Source organism: Corvus hawaiiensis, chromosome 19 (assembly GCF_020740725.1).
Source record: "Corvus hawaiiensis isolate bCorHaw1 chromosome 19, bCorHaw1.pri.cur, whole genome shotgun sequence".
In the NCBI taxonomy this organism is placed as follows: domain Eukaryota; kingdom Metazoa; phylum Chordata; class Aves; order Passeriformes; family Corvidae; genus Corvus; species Corvus hawaiiensis.
Genome location: NC_063231.1, coordinates 366,949 through 382,727, shown reverse-complemented (window position 1 = coordinate 382,727; position 15,779 = coordinate 366,949). Strand labels below are relative to the sequence as shown.

Genomic DNA, 15,779 nt, shown 5'->3' with positions numbered 1-15,779 from the left:
ACCTCGGAGCCATTGCCCGGAGAGCCCCGGCTCCTTGCTCTGCCAGAGGGGACCTGCATCCGTGTCTCTGCTGAGAGGGCCAACCTTGCCCGGGGTAGTCCTGCATTAGCACTCTTGCTCCGACCTGGCTGCTGCACTCACAGAGCTGTGGTGTCAGAGGGAGCTGCTGCAGCACTGGAAAAGGAGAACGGCCTGGACTGCTGCTGCACAACTTCTGGCCAAGATTCCTGAGGTGCATCACCTGGAAGGGGCCAAGGCTTTACCTTGGGAGCCACAATTCATGCAAATGATCTGTCCCACCCAGCCTGTGACTGGAGCCACCTGTACCCAAGTGCACTCATGAGCGTACGCCAGGCAGGAGAGCCTGCATGTCAGCCCGCAGCGGGAAGATGTGCCAGAGAACTGAGGCAGAGAATCCTCAGAGTTGAATTATAGCACATAGCACAGCCGTCCTGCCCCTCCAAGCCTCCTACCATGGTACAAACGATCTAACAGAAGCTTCGACACCTTGGGTGTGGAAACTCTTGCCAAAGCACTAGGGTTGCATCAGCTGGGTGCTCATCTAGCCCTGCCCGCAGAGTGGCTGTTAGGGGCCAGCACAGGGGGGCCTTTGTTCACACTATCAGGCACATCTGGGGTCGATCTAACTGACTCACTGGGAGTGAGGCCTGTTCCCTGCTCCAGTCCCCACTCTGGCCTCCACGGCCCCACACTGTGCAGAGGGCTGGTGGGTCGTAGCTGGACACTGCTCTCCATAGTGAGCAGCATGTGCCTGCTGGAGTGGGCACTGGCCACATGCCAGCTCCTGCCTGGCCCAGACTGTTGCCTAAAGCCCTTGTCCTTTCCAAGTCCCATCATCTCCTTTAGCAGCTTTCCAAGGCCCGAGGACAGGGCCTGTGCTGTGAACTCCAAATACAAGAGGGAGCCTATGGAGTTCTTGGTTACCTTCGCGAGTCTTTGACTAGGAGCAAAGCCGAGCCCCCTCCTCCAGGTTCTCTCATGCCATGGATTCTGTAAAGAGCTTTTCATGGCTACACTTTTCTTATCCTTAACACAAACATGCCACATGCTCTGTAAACATCCGCAGGCTCTTATCACGCTGACTCTCCTGGATTGTGTTCTCTGATCACCTCCCTCATTCCTGTGACTGCAGAGGAATTTCCCTATGCGTGTGCAGCTGGAGCAGTCAATGTTGTGGGTTCAAAGCCCACCTGCTCCTCTGCTGGCAAGAGACCCCACTTGGAAATCCCTATTTTCACTGCCCCACACACTCCCACCCCTCACACTGTGGGCAGGGCAAATAGCAAGGGACAGATTCTGCACACATATTGCCATGGGGCCTCTCCTCCTCTGGCAAAGGCTGTCCCAGATCCTGTTCCACATTCTAGCAAGCCCACAGATCCTGGTCTTCTCCTGCTCTAGGTGTTTGCAAAAATCCTATTTGGCCACTTCCTGCCAAAGATCCAGCATGGACAGTACACAGTCAGTTCAAAGATTTTATTTAACTGTCATAAAAGGAGAAGCAGACGATGATTCCAAACCTGTTAACCTGGGTCTAGGACTTACAGACAATATGCACCAAATCAAATTAACAAAAAATTCTCTAGGGGCAGGGCAGGGGGAGTTAGAGGCAAAGACGTAGCTACGAGAAAGCCACATGTACTTGGTCCCAGTTCTAACCTCAACGTGGTAGATCCAAATCGGAGGGCTGCAGAGGTGGCACATGCCTGCCCAGCCCCCCAGCTCTTGCAGGGGGCCCCTGGGGCTTCTTTGCCCCAAGAGCCACAGCTGTGCAGCCAAGAGTGGAGGCCAGCATGCTGCGGATCTGCGGCAGGCATGGGGGGCCGAGTGTCAAGGCAATAACTACTGACAGGCCAGGCACAGATTTTAAAGGCAGAACAGATACATAAGGCATTAACCGCTTCGGAAAACACTTGTCCATCGCAAGCTCTGTTGATCGCATCAGGAGCAGCTGCACAGACAGACTCGTCCATCCTCAGCCCAACACAGCCAGGAGGGCAGGTGCTGTCCTGGAATTTCAGTGCTTTGCAGCTACCTGGGCTGCAATGAGAAGTGCGAGGTGATGGCAACATTGGTGACCCCTGCACCGCCCTGCCCTTCAGCCCCCTCTGTGCCACAAGGGCACCCAGAGAGCTCGCGGCTCTGCGCAGGCAAGGCTGGGGTCCAGCCAGGCCGGTGCTTGGGGTGCCAGGAAGGGCGGCCAGGTGTCACCCAGGATGTCACACCCTCTCCCCTCTGGAGATGTCCCATCTCAGGTGAGGAAGGAACCAGCAGCGAAGTGGGAAGTTGTGAATCTTTCCTAATAACCCATGAGGGGCGTGACCAAGCTGAGCCCATGCCAACAGACGGGGAGGGCAGGTGGCGTTTAAAAAGTGTAACAGGGGCAGGGTTCCCTCCCTAGAGGATACATGTTACACATTTAAGGCATCATGGTTACAGGGAACATCCACAAATGAAGCTGCCCAGGACACTGATGGGGCGGAAAGGGCAGGCAGACACCACTTCAGCCAATATACTGATTTGACAGCTGCCTGGCACCAAAATTCTTCAGCTACTTGGAAGCAGTAGCTACCCTGAGCTGTGCGCAGGAAAGCCAAGCACGGGATCCTAACAGGAGTTCCTCCCCTTTGGCACCTCCTGGATAAAGGAAGGTGGGAAGCAAGAAAGGGCCTGGCGAGGGAGTGGGCACTCCCCTCAGTGCTGGGGCAGCACAGCCCCAGGACGGGCAGCTGGAGACCAGATGCAGACAGCACGGTTTGGTCAATGCACTCAGCAATTCTCCAGGGAGGGGGCACATAAAAAACTGAGCTCTCTGGTCAAATGATAACGGGGGTGACAGGTAAGAGGGTTCCAATGTCAGCACTTTGGTACAGGGGGGGTATTCTACGGTAGCCACTGTCTGATTCACGCTCTCTGGGGTTTGGCCTCGGGAAGGGCTAGTCCTTCCAATCCTTCTTGATAGTCAGGTTCCACTCCCAGGACAGGTGGTCAGTCTTATCATCATCTGTGAACTTGGATTTGATGTTGTAGCTGCCCCGGGCCAGCATGCCCTTTGGGGCCTCTTCCATGGGGGTCAGAAACTCGTACTCCTCTGCTCGGGGGCCATAGCTCCCAACCATGTATTCGGTCTTGTCAACTAAAACGACAAAAAGAGGTGTATGGAGGCTGTTCAGGAGCCTCCCCTGCATCTGGGACAAGGCTGAAGCAAAGGAAGGGTCTGTTACTGTTACAACAATCTGTAGAACAGCTGTAACTGGAATCTCATCCAGTTCAGAGCTCCCTTCCCTCCAGGAATGGGCCCTTCCTGTGGGCAGTGACCCCACAGCGCTGGCAATGCTGTCAGCTGTGACCTGCTTCCTGCCACGCTCAGGGGGAAAACGTGCTCAGGAGGGATCAGGATCACACACTGTGCAGCCAGGACCACGGGCTGCCCCACCACTGCAGGCCCAGAGGCCTTCACAGAGCTCCATGGGCCCAGTGGCAATGAGGACTGTCCCCTCCCATGAGGAGCTGCTGGGCAGCCCCTGTCACAGCAGCAAAATGAGCAGGAAGTCCTCATTCACACAAAGCAGCACCAAGTTACAGAGAAGCACTTACTTTTCACACCTTTCCGGAACGTGTGCTGGATGTACTTCAACCCTGACACAATCTCCCTGTTTACCTGCAGAGAGAGGAGCAGGGACTGAGCAGGACATCTCCATTTACACTGCCCACCCCACCTGCAGGAAGAGCCCATTCCTTCAGCATAACCCCACTTTCAGGGCACAGGCACTCCCCAAGCTGGGACCGCAGCAGTCTGATGTTCTGTTCATTCCATTTCCAGATCGGAATCCTTACCCTAAAGGAGATTTTTATCCGATATTCCACGCCCTCCTTCAGCACAAATGCTTGCTTCTTGTAGCTTTCCAGATCACCTACAGAGACAGGAAAGGGTTGCTCAGAGCTCTTCCGTGCTGTGCTCTGGGATGAATTTCCATGGCATGAGGCAGCTGGGGCAGGAGCTGCAGGAGCAGGGAATGGCCCTAGCTGCAGGGCCCTCTATGCTGCTGCAGCCAGGCAAGAAATGCCCTCTGACAGGACACTGCAGCACAACTATGCAATTAATTCCAAAGAGTTTCTTTGCAGATGTTTGCCCCAAGGCTGTCACCATTTCAAAGCTGCCATGAATGTCACCATGCAGGCTGGAAGAATCTGCCTGCCCCATCTGGCCCCTCACACCTCTACAAAACACCCAGGTGCCAGGGAACTGCTGCTGGGCTCCAGGTACAGAACCCAGGGCCCAAGCACCGTGCACTGCCTCCAGCACTTCTGACACAGGAAGGCTCACGCACCTTGCCAGCAGCACCCCTGCCAGCTCTGTGCAGGAGCAGGGCTGGAATTCCCTCCCACCTCACCTGTCAGGTCCAGTTCCAGGGGGCCCGGAGCAGTAGTGCAGACCAAGGTCAGCTTGGTCACCACAACATTTGGAGCATTGGGATCTAGAGACAAGAGAAAAAGCTGTTAAACACCCATCCCTGACACTGGCCAACACAGCTCCTTTTCCCTCCAGGGAACTTCTTGAAAGCACACGAAACCCAGCAAAACCAGCCTCTGACTCTGTAAGGGTCAGAGCTTCCACTGCACCAGGCCCAGCCCACAGTCCTCCACAAAGGCAGAGTGCCACCCCCACCCCTCCGTCCCTGAGCCCTACACTGCAGGCAGCGATGGGCATGGGGCAGCGCAGACACAGCTCTGTGCTCTGGGCTGTGCTCCTGCACAAACACAGAGCTGGGAGAACAGCTCCCAGGTGGGAGCAGAGGCAAGGCCAGAGAGGACCAACACATCCCAGGGCTCACCTGCACTCACGGTGACGGCGCCCAGCAGTGCCTCCTTGTACTTGCGCAGGCTCTCATCGTCCTTGTCCAGCTCCTGGATCTCCTGGATGCTCTTCTGGGCAGGTGGCTTATAGTTGACAGAGTGTTCATCCTCCTCGTTCTCAGCTGCAATCTGGGCCAGCTGCTCTGCTGTTGGCTCCTGCTCCGCCATCCTCACACACGTGACCCACACTGAAGCAGAGAGGAGAAGTGTGAGTGCCCTAACCAACCACACCAGCAGCAGAGTTCCCCAGAACTGCTCTGCTGTGACTCCACAGGCTCCCACTTCACTGGGGCCCTTTACACTGTCCCCTGGGAGACACAACCCTGCCAAGGGCCCCCAGCCCCCCTCCAGAGACCAGGTCTCATCTTCATTTCGCAGAGGCCCAGGCAAGAGTGAGGAAAAATTCAATCTCAGTGCTTTGCTTGTAAGGTAAATACCCCAAAGCCATAGGGAAGACATTCTCCTCCACAAGATCAACTAGGTGCCCAGAATAAACCCAGTTCTGCTCTCCACAACAGGATTCCAGCCAAGAATAGGCCTCTGTCTCACCACTGGCATGAATGCTGGGAGCTTCTGCTGGGATCTGGTGCTCACATTTTGTAACTCAGTCAGGTCAGTGCTCTGTGACAGGTGCCTTGGCAGAGTGGGATGAGACACCTGGCTCAGCCCTTTGCAAGGATCTGTGGCACACACAGCTGGGGACACAGGCAATGAAGGAAACAAGATGTGGAGCCTGGCTCGGCTGCCGAGGACTCTGCCCAGGAAATGCCCAGCTGCACCAAGGGCAAAGGTGATGCCAACACTCCATTAAAATCCTCAGTAAAAGCCAATGACATATTCAGGAATTCTTGGTGTTCCACAGGGCACATTGTCTGAAGGGTTATCCTATGGCAAGTATCAACTTGGACTCTCTAAAGACTCAGAACACTCTGGCACAGCTTTAGAATGGCACTGGGGGATGATGAGACACCACGCAGGCTCTGGCCCAGTGTGGCACAAGCATCTGAGCCAGGAGCTTTTCCTGCTGTACCTATACATCTGCAGCTCCCATGGCTGCTGGCACCACCCCTGCACAGCACAGCAAACAGCTGGCCCTTCCACATGGCATCCTCCAACATCCTCACACTGAATGATGTGGAATTTTGTCTTCACAAGGACATTTAGTCTTACGTCACAGATGGACAACTGATGAGATTTCATGCTAGTGTCTCCCTATCAATCCCAGTCCCTTGCTTCTCCCAAACAGCTGCCGGGCTTGAGGACTCCCAGAAGCGGTGAGCAAACGCTCACTCACACACCCTGCATCCTGCCTGATCCCCTCCTCATGTCCTTCGGCTTGCCTCTGGGCTAGATTATACCTCCTATGGACCGAGTTTGTTCTAACCCTCACACCTTGCTCTGAGAATATCTGTGGCTCCCAGGAGTGGAAGTGACAGAATTTCAGCTTTACAGAACCAAAGTCCCAAGTCCTAGACTTGTGGTGACTCCCAAATTCTGTGATTGAGCCTTCTGTGAGAGCACAGTAATCACACACCTGGCAGAGGATCCACTAGCATCCACACATATATCTCCAACAGTGGTGGGTACACTTCTGTGCATGAGCATCCACAGGCCCCCTCCACCTTCCAATTTTCAGACCAAGCAGAGACAAAATCTCTCACAGATAGCCAGAACAGTGACGGCAGGAGCCACGAGGCAGCCTCTGCTCCAGCACCTGAAGCTCTTGGAGCCAGTGCTCTGTGAACAACAGCACCAGCCCCAGCACAGCTCCCATGGCTGGAAGACAGCTGCAGTGACTGGGAACAGCCTTGGTGTTCACAGCCCCGACTGCCAGCAGCTGCTCACCTCCAAGATCCAGAATCCTCTCCTGGGCAGTTTGGAAATGCACTACTTTAGTGTCAGTGTAGAGCTGCCACTCCTCGACAGCTGACCGCCCCCCCCCCCCCCCCCACATGGTGACAGTTTTCTCCCAGGCATCATTAACCCCATCTCCACCAGACCAATGAGGAACCCCTCACACAAACTGGTATTCAGCAACAACCATGCCATACAGGACACAGAAAAAAGCCCAAAGCAACCAAAATCCCAAATGCCCAGCTCTTTGGTCACGTTCCTGTGCTCCAGCCTGACTTCTGTGATCCAGGCTAAAGAATCATGTGTACTGCCACATAGATTAATTGGACCCACCCCAACCCTCTCAGGATGTCTAAGGTGAGAGGAGCTCACCAGAACTGAAAACACCCCTGGGGATCAGCACCAGCATGATTCCAGTCAGCACTGCAGGCCAGGCTGGGCTTGGCGCTGGGGAAACAGCCCTCACCTTTTCCATCAGCTTACCCGCAGGTCCTGGGGATCCCACTGCTCTGTGGGACAGCACAGCCCCCTGGGAAATGCCACGGTTGCAGGAAGGGACCCCAGCCTGTGCCGGAAGCAGAGTACAGGAGGGCTCCTGGATCTTCAGAAACAGACCCTGGCTCCCTGCAGATCCTCAGGATCAGCCTGTAGAAGGCAGCAGGAGGCTGAATCCCCACTTGGGAATTCACAGTCTGCCTTCACTGCTCCCTCAAGGCAGCAGTTTCTTCCGGATTCTCAGCATGTTTTGTGCAGGACAGAGCAGCTGCAGTAGCAAACGCAAGAGCCCCACCTCCTGCCAGGCAGAAACACTAGCGGGAATATCCCTGCTCGTGTCCAGGCGGACAGTGGGAGCCGTTGACTCCATACCCCAGAATCCCGATCCCATGGCACCAGCAAACCCAGCATTAGTCAGAGTATCTTCAGATGGGCTAATCAGCTTCCGACATCCATCAGGCCTCAGCGCAGCCGTGCACACGCAGCAGCGCCAGTTCCAGCAGTCCCCACCCTTCCTTCTTTCCGCGCGCAGGAAAGCCTGCACAGCCATCCAGAGAACTCGGCTGGAATGTGACCCAGCAATAGGCGTTTCTGCAGGGCCCTGTCCCAGTCTGCTCTGCCAGGACGGGGAGCCAGAACAGCCCGACCCGGCCTGGCTGCTCCACATGGACAGCTCAGATGGTTCCCAGGGCAGCACAGGGGAGTGGGGGGACACCAGTAGCACAGACGGGACAGGAGCCTAGCTGACACTTCCTGAGGCCAGGCACTACCAGGGCAAATCCAGGTACCACTGCTGCACCAGTTGCTTTGTAAGAGCATCTGAGGGAATTCTCATCGCACCTGATCCCCTCTGCTGTCTCACAGCCCCAGGTGGGAAGGACTCGGGGAACAGGAGGACACATTTGCTGCCCAGTGGGCAGTTTGAGGATGGAGGATTTGTTTTTTCTTTTTGCTCTGACATATCCCTGACCTGTCATTCACCTACATGGGTGAGCTGTGCAGAGCCAGACTGAGGGCTCACAAACAAGTCCAGAAGCATAAGGGCTACTGGCAGCGCTGCACCAGGGATGCAAACCAGCACCGTGGGTACCTGGAGCCCAGACTGTGACCCATCTGTGTGTGTCAGCAGCCGAACCCAGAGCAGTTAAACTGTTCCCACTCTGCAGTCGTGGAAGCTCTTCCACACTGGAAGAATGCTCGGACAACGGGAGCAACAGAGTGGACCCGGAACCCTCACGGGAACAAGCGCGGTCGAGGGCTTTTCTCACCACAAACAAACGACGGTCACGGCTCTCAGACCGGCTGCCGGGAAAGCGCCGCCGCTCCCGGTGGGGGCATGGTGGCGGGGGAGCGCAGGAATCGCGGCTTCTGTGCAAACCCTCCGACGGGGCTCGAAGCGCACCCGGCCAGCGGCGCTCGGGGTGGAAGGGCCCTCCCTTGACACGGAACAGCCCAACTCTGGTACAGCGTCTCCCGGTTCCTCATTTCGTGCCGACCGACCGTATGCGCCAGAGGCACCGCCGACCCCCGGACGTGTCGGGCCCAGCGATCCCGTCCATCGTCCCTCAGACCGAGCACCGGGTAAAGCCCGCTGGGAACTGCCCCGGCCCCTCAGGGGAACGCGGGCCGCCCGGGCCGCCCGCGCTCCGCCCTCGCCCCACGCGCTCCGCTCCGGGACGGCCCCGCCGGGGGCGGCGGCTCCCTCGGCCTTCGGAAGGTCGCGCAAGGGCACCCGGAGCCCCGCGGCGCCTCTCGGCCCCGACCGGCCCTTCCTGCGGCTCGGAGCCAGCGCGACGCGCCCGGCCCAGCCCTTCCCGCCGTACCTTACGCCCCACCCGCCCGGTCCCTCCGCTCCCGCCGGGTCCCGCCGTACCGGTCTCGCTCACTCCACGCTGCGCTGCCAACGCCGCGGATCCGCCCAGGCCCCGCGCGCCCCCGCACTTCCGGGACACGCCCGGCACTTCCCGTTACTCACCGCCGCGCCGCCGCCGCGCTTCCGGCCGCGCACCGCGCGCTGATTGGCCCGGGAGCGCGCGCGCGCGGGCGGGGCGGACCGGACCGGATGGGCGGGACCGAGGCGGAGCGGGGCAAGACCGGCAGGGCGGGGCAGAGAGGGATCGGGACCAGGAGAGCGGTCCGGGACCAAGAACGAGATCAGCGGGGCAGAACGGGACCGGGACCGGCGGGGCGGGACAGGTACACGGCAGAGCATCACGGTATGTGCGGGAGCGGATGGGGCGCGGGGCCCAGCGCGGCAAGGCATCAGCCACAGCTCTAGACATGGTTCTATTTTATTATGGCAAAGGTGAAAAAGCCACCTTGGCCCAACAGGCAACCAGAAAAATTTATCCCAAAAATAACTCGGTACAAAACAGGTCTGCTGAGAATTAAAAAAAACCTTTACAGGAGTTAAAACCTATCCCAGAACGTAAAAGTAAAACAAATCCCATCCTCGGTAGTAGTAGCCACAGCCGCAGCCCCTGCCGGGAGTGTGGAGCAAGATTGGAGTCCTTCCCTGCGCCCACTGCTGCCGCTTTAGCTGGTGTCCATCTGGAAGAGAGGGGAGGAACTGTCACCATGTGCCTTGCAGCAGCCCTGGCACCCTGTAGCACCCCTCTGCACCCAAGCCCAACCACTTCTTTGCAGGCAGCCTGGCCCTGATGAACCCTCAAGCGCTGCAGGACAGGCATAGGCGGGTCCAAGCCATAGCACACCGTGCTGAGCAGGACAGCACACCACCCCCCTGCACTGCTCCAAGGCTTTTTCTAGAATCCTGTTTATCCCACTTCTTCCATGCTCTTGCCCTGACTTATCCCGGTCCTGAACCACCGACTTCGCTGTTGCGGTGTCCTTGTGGCCTCAGCTCTGTTGGGATCCTGACTCGGCTGCGCCACAGGCTGAGCAAGTTCCAGGTACAGCTGCAACCTGCCCATGGCTCCCCAGGCTGGGGCTCATTTCTGCCACCAACACTGCACCCTCCCCCCAGCAGCACACCACACACAGTTTTTCCACATGAGATTTTCCTTTCTGTTTTCTCATTCCTGCAACCTATCAGCTCTGTGGGTTTTGTTCTGCAGCTGCTGTTCATAGTGGCTGTTCCAGCTACAGAGCCTGGCAAGAGCAGAGGCTATTCCTCAGCCACCAGTAACAGGTGACAAAGTGCTCTGGAAAGCGAAGCTGAGGCCTAAGCCAAGGCACAGCTCAGCTTCAGAGAGAGACTGCTTCAGTCCAAGGACCTGGAAAATGTTTTCCCTTTTCTGCCAGCTCCAGACTGCCAGTGCTTTCTAGGATGAGATGCTGTGGGGAGCCCATGACAGTGCCCAAGCAGCACTTACCCTGGCATTGTAAGCATCCAGCTGTGCATCTAGTTCTTCTGCAGAGAGCTGCTGTTTGGAAGTTCTTCCAGCTCCTCTGCCTCTCCCTCTGTTCCCGCCACGAGTCCCTCGCCTGTTGCCTCCACCTCCAAATCCCCCCGAGACCCCGCGGTTTCTGGTCATGCCACCTCTGTTTACACTGTGAGTTTTAAAAGCAACTGTTTTAGTGCCGTCAGCGAACCCAAACAGGACCCACGTTCCCCATCAGGGAGGGGTCCTGCACCTTCCCGCCCCACTGCTCGGGGCAGGGGCTCCCCCACCTCTGTGCTGGTCTCCGCTGCGTGTCGATCTGTGACGTCACCAGCTGGATGTTCATGGGGCGCCCTGAAGGGAGGGAGAGCAGCCGTGAGTCTGCGCAGGACACGCAAGGTGGGAGGGAGCGACACGGATGTGCGGGAGAAACGGGCACGCAGGCAGGGACACGGATGCGCAGGTTGCTCCACTCCAGCGCTGGAAACAGGCCATGGAGATGGGCCACACAGACTCACCATCCAAGGGGACCCCGTTGTACTGCTTCATTGCCTTCAGCGCATCAGCCTTCCTCTCAAAATGCACATCTGCCGTTCCTAGACTGCGACCAGATCTGTCATAGTGCACAGCTGCCTTCTTCAAGGTCCCAAACTCCGCAAATAGCTCCTGAGAATGAGAGGGAAAGGAGCATGCCCATCCATCAATGCTGCAAACACTGCAGCTCCCCACACAGACACACTTGGCCAGCACCAGTGCTTTTCCAACCACCACAGACAATCTGGAAAAAGAGCTAATGGCAGAGGGGAGCACAGCCCATCAGGAAGATTTCAGGGAGTTGTCGTAAGTGGCAAAACCAAGCAGGACTCTGCATTCATGTCCTGCAGAAGGCACATTTACAGCCAGTGAAGCAGATTCAAGGAATGCTGAAACCTGTTTCTTTTCCAGTGGAACTGGGGGACTTTGTTGAAGATGAGTCAAAGTGGCAACTATTGAAAATACTCCAGACCCCAGACACCTTTCTCACAGAGAATGACCATGGGAGTGCAGGGATCCACAAGACGATGACACTTTTGCTGCACTGAACTTGTGCCCATTAGGAACATACCCCAAAAATGGAGACCAACAAAGTCCTCTGCTGCGGTCTGTCCTTTGCTGCCACAAAGGTTGGAAATAAACAGGCAGCAACAGAGCCACCAATTTTGTTTCTCAGGTGCTACATTTGGGAAGCTAATGAGGTTACTGCACAGCCTGTGTCAAGCTGCTCCTGAGTCACAGCAGGGCTCCCAGCAGGGCTGGTGGAAGAGAGCTGCAAAGGCCACCTGGCAGATGCTTTCTGGATGGAATGTGGCAAGCAAGGCTGTGTCAGCTCTGCTCAGAGTCTGAGGTCAGCTGCTCCTGCCTCAGAGGACACAAAGAGCAACGCTGTGCAGCTCCTTCGTGACCAGAGCTCCTCTGGCCTCTCGCACCACATAAAGAGGCATTAGCACAGGAACAAAACCAATCCCACATCTGAGGCAACACTAAGTTACGGGGCTGGGGGCCAAAGCCATTGAGTCAGCCCTGCTGTTAAACAAATGCAGTGGGAGCTTGTGCAGCAGCAGGAAGGTGAGTCCTGGCTGCACACAAAGCGCAGGGGCCGAGTTTTACACACTGCGGCCTCACTGCAACAAACAGGAACTTATTTAAACCCAATCTGAACTTACACAAGGAAAAGAGGTGGTGTGCAGCACACTACCCAGTGAGTAGGTGACCTGACAGAGCTCCTTTCCAATTCCCCAGGCACAGCCAGATTGGTGCGTGGAGAGGCTGGAATGAATGAACCGATGAAGAAAGTCTGACAGCAGTGGTTTGGTTTTCCCTGGTGAGGACACAAGAGCCAGGGGCCAGGGTGATGGCAGCACTCTGTGGCGTAGGAGTGCCTGCCAGGGACACACGTGGCACTCAATTCCTGCACAGCTCAGAGCCCACTCATGACCCTGTGACACCCCTCGGCCGGGTGGGAGCCCCCCTCAGCCTCCAGCCCTGAGGCAGATGCACCAAGCACCCAACTGCAGGCACTGTGGGCTCTGACCAGCCCAAACGGGGCATGGCCACAACAGGTGGAGGACAGTACACCAAGACAGCAGCACAGGGGAGCTGTTCCCCTGACAAATAACTGCCTGGTTACACTGATGGGTGCATCCGTGGGAACCCCTCAACACCCAACAGAATGTGATTTGACAAAGCACCAGAGCCCATGGCACCGTTAGGCTACAGCTGCATAGAGTAGGAGCTCACAGAGTTCACAGTAAATTCTCCAATCACAGCTTGATCCAGCACAGTCCCAGCATCGTTCCCCGTTCCCGTGCACCGCGGCAGTCACTTACAAAGCACCTATAAACCGGGTCTTCCAGCCCCCTCCAGACCACCACGATCGCGGCAAAGCAGGCACACGTAGTACAAACCCCATCACTGGGGATTCACCCGGGAATCCTTGACCCCGGGCGCAAGCGGAGCACGGCCGGCAGAGTTCCCGCGGGCACCCGACCTGGGCGCAGTGAATGAGGTCCCCGCTCCCCCGCGACGCCTCCCCGAGCCCCACCTGGATGTCCGCATCCGAAACGCCGAAGTCCAGGTTGGACACGAGCAGCTTTCCACCGGTCTCCACGCCGGCCCCCGCCCCGAAACCGCTGTCGAACAGGTCGTGCTGCCACTTCTCGGGGAGTTGCTTCGGCTGCAATGAGACCGGGACCTCGCTGACCGGCGCCAGGGCCTCGCAGCCCGCGGCCGCGCCGGGAGTGGACAAAGGGCCGCCCGCGTCCGCGTCCCTGCCCCGCGCGGACCCTCCACCCCAGCCCGCCGCGCCGCCGCGGCCCAAGTCCCGCCTGCCCGGTCCGTACCCGGCTGTAGGGCGCGGGCCGGTTCCTGCCGCCGCCCCGGGCCATCACCGGCCGGTTCCGCACGGGGCCACCGCCCGCGCGCCCGCCGCCCACGCCGCCTCGGCCGGGCCCGCCCCCTCGTGCGGTGCCGCCGCGGCCCCGGCCGCCCCGGCCACCCCGGCTGGCCCCACGCTGGCTCCGGTTCAGCTTAATGATGTCGTCCAGGGACATGTCCATCTTGTCGGCCATGATGGCGGCACCGCTCCCACCCGCACTTCCGGCCGCGCTGCGCCCGCGCCGGAAGCGGAACGGGCGGGGCGGGGGCGCGGCGCGGCGGGGGCGCGCAGCCCTGTGGGGCGGGCAGCACTTCCGGCGGGACCGCACCGGGACCGGGACCGGAACATGCGGGTGCGCGTGCGGAGCTGGCACGGGGTCGCGTCCTGGCTGTGGGTGGCGAACGACGAGAACTGCGGGATCTGCCGGATGGCCTTCAACGGCTGCTGCCCCGACTGTGAGTGCGGGACCGGCACCGACACCGGTTACTGCGCACCGGGCGGGGCTGACGGTGTGTCCGTGCCACAGGTAAGGTTCCCGGCGACGACTGCCCGTTGGTGTGGGGGCAGTGCTCGCACTGCTTCCACATGCACTGCATCCTCAAGTGGCTGAACTCGCAGCAGGTGCAGCAGCACTGTCCCATGTGCCGCCAGGAGTGGAAGTTCCGGGAGTGAGGGCGGCACCGGGCACGGGGACGGGCCAGCCCCGGCCTGCTCAATAAATGTGTGGGCGCCAGTCGCGTGTCCGTGTCTGTGTCCGGTGTCCCGCGCTCGGGGTCGGTGCACGGAGTGGGGGGCGGGAAGTGCCTCCGCCGGGCGCCCCGCGGGCTCCGCCGCCCCAGAAGCCCGGGCCGGGCCGGGCCGGGCCGGGCCGGGCCGCTGCGGCTGCGGCGAGGGCGAGCGAGGCGGGGCCCCCGCCCGGCTGTAAAGGCGGTGGCGGCAGCCCCGGGCGCGCTGCTCGTCCTGTGCCGCCCCGGCGAGCCCTTGTACCTGTAGACGACCCGGCCTCACCACTCCTCGGTGGCCAGAGCCTCGGGGCTACTCTCTGGCCTGTGTCGCTCGCCGCCCACCAGCCACTCCGACACTGACGAACCCGATCTCGCTGTACTGCTGCCCAGCTCGGCCCACTCCCCCTTCGGGGCTCTGCACCGCGGTGAGTACCGGGGCCGCCCCAGGGGCTTGGGCTACTCCCTGCGGGACGCTGGGCACGGTTCGTGCTCCCACCACAGGTACTGGGGCCCCTTCACCCCCGCGGTGCTCTGCAGCTAGCAGCAGGAGCAGGATGCCCACCCTGGCAGGTGTTGGGCAAGCTGGGGGCTCCCCATGTCTGCTAGCCAGCCCAGTGCTGCCACAGACCCCAGTCCCTGTGACGGTGTCTCCCACAGGTGCTGTGCGTGATGGATATGGCCACTGAGCTGCCAGGAACTCGTGACGCTCTCTGGCGTAAGGCGGGCATGACTATGTCCTCGTATCTCATGGAGTGAGCCAGTGCTGGTGGCTCTGTGGTGACAATAAACATGCTTGGGATGGCTCTGTCTTGTCTGTCCTCGGGTAGGGAAGTGGAGTGGGGGAGCCCACCCAGATCTGGGTAGCTCTGGGCTGCTGAGCCCCCCACTCCCTCCTGTGGTGCTGAGGCTGCTCAGATACCCAGCAGAACAAAATCCCTCAGGCTCAGGGACAGCCCAGCGCCTGTGGGGACTGCAGGGCACAGTGCAGGGAGAGCAGGGGCCAAGGGGCTGTGCTGGACAGCAAGTGACTGCAGGCATGGCATCTGTGTCCCTGTCTCCCCACAAACAGAAAGGCCCTGCTCCCCCTTGTGCTGCAGGAGACCTGGCACAGCCTCTGCCCAGCCCTGGGGCAGCTCTGGCAGCAGGATACAGACTTGGTGATGAGAGTGGAATGGCAGCAGCCCCCCCACCACCAGCTGTTCCCTAGGAGGGACACCCCTGGAGAGGTACCTAGGGTGGCCACCTCCTCCACAGAGGTGAGTCCAGGAGCACAGCACCCAGTCTGGCTGCAGTCCCCATCCTGGTGGGGGTGCCCAGGGCCCTGCCTGGCCCCAGTGGCTACCAAGCTCATTAGGAAAGAAGCCAAGGAGTCCCCCTATCCCAGCAGCGGCCCTGGCTGCAGCTTTGACACACCATGGACGTAACCTGCTGTGCCATCCTTGGCACAGCCCAGCCCAGGTAGAGACTGCTGCTGCCTGTGCCTGCCCAGGAACCTCAGTGGGCACTGGGGCCACCAGCTGCTGCAGGGGACACAGCCAGGGTCCCCACCATGGAGGATGTCAGCACAGT

The 15,779-nt window shown here is 59.2% G+C and overlaps 3 protein-coding genes and 1 long non-coding RNA gene across 7 annotated transcripts; 2 read left to right on the top strand and 2 right to left on the bottom strand.

Annotated features, from left to right (window-relative positions):
* Positions 1-1,482: 1,482 nt before the first annotated feature.
* On the bottom strand, positions 1,483-9,206 carry ARHGDIA (Rho GDP dissociation inhibitor alpha). Of its 3 annotated transcripts, XM_048323823.1 has the most exons (7): positions 9,101-9,164; positions 7,216-7,377; positions 4,857-5,066; positions 4,416-4,499; positions 3,859-3,935; positions 3,619-3,682; positions 1,483-3,157 (listed from the first exon to the last, which is right to left on the bottom strand). In XM_048323823.1, the coding sequence occupies exons 3-7, from the start codon at positions 5,044-5,046 to the stop codon at positions 2,958-2,960; spliced, it is 615 nt and encodes a 204-aa protein (XP_048179780.1). In that variant the 5' UTR covers positions 5,047-5,066; positions 7,216-7,377; positions 9,101-9,164; the 3' UTR covers positions 1,483-2,957. The 3 variants fall into 3 exon arrangements, with proteins under 3 accessions (XP_048179780.1, XP_048179779.1, XP_048179781.1); XM_048323822.1 differs by lacking the exon at positions 7,216-7,377 and having other exon boundaries at positions 9,101-9,206; XM_048323824.1 differs by lacking the exon at positions 7,216-7,377 and having other exon boundaries at positions 9,051-9,117.
* Positions 9,207-9,299: 93 nt separating this feature from the next.
* Positions 9,300-12,645, top strand: LOC125335921. The gene is made up of 2 exons (XR_007207588.1): positions 9,300-9,443; positions 10,305-12,645. It is a non-coding gene; the product is annotated as an uncharacterized LOC125335921 (long non-coding RNA).
* On the bottom strand, positions 9,501-13,714 carry ALYREF (Aly/REF export factor). Its single transcript, XM_048323938.1, has 6 exons — positions 13,451-13,714; positions 13,153-13,284; positions 11,090-11,237; positions 10,862-10,925; positions 10,563-10,740; positions 9,501-9,777 (listed from the first exon to the last, which is right to left on the bottom strand). Exons 1-6 carry the CDS (start codon positions 13,676-13,678, stop codon positions 9,763-9,765), a joined length of 765 nt encoding a protein of 254 aa, XP_048179895.1. The 5' UTR covers positions 13,679-13,714; the 3' UTR covers positions 9,501-9,762.
* Positions 13,715-13,750: 36 nt separating this feature from the next.
* On the top strand, positions 13,751-14,218 carry ANAPC11 (anaphase promoting complex subunit 11). 2 transcript variants are annotated; one of them, XM_048323940.1, is made up of 2 exons: positions 13,751-14,011; positions 14,104-14,218. In XM_048323940.1, the coding sequence occupies exons 1-2, from the start codon at positions 13,832-13,834 to the stop codon at positions 14,155-14,157; spliced, it is 234 nt and encodes a 77-aa protein (XP_048179897.1). In that variant the 5' UTR covers positions 13,751-13,831; the 3' UTR covers positions 14,158-14,218. The 2 variants fall into 2 exon arrangements, with proteins under 2 accessions (XP_048179897.1, XP_048179896.1); XM_048323939.1 differs by having other exon boundaries at positions 13,758-13,940; positions 14,012-14,218.
* Positions 14,219-15,779: the final 1,561 nt, after the last annotated feature.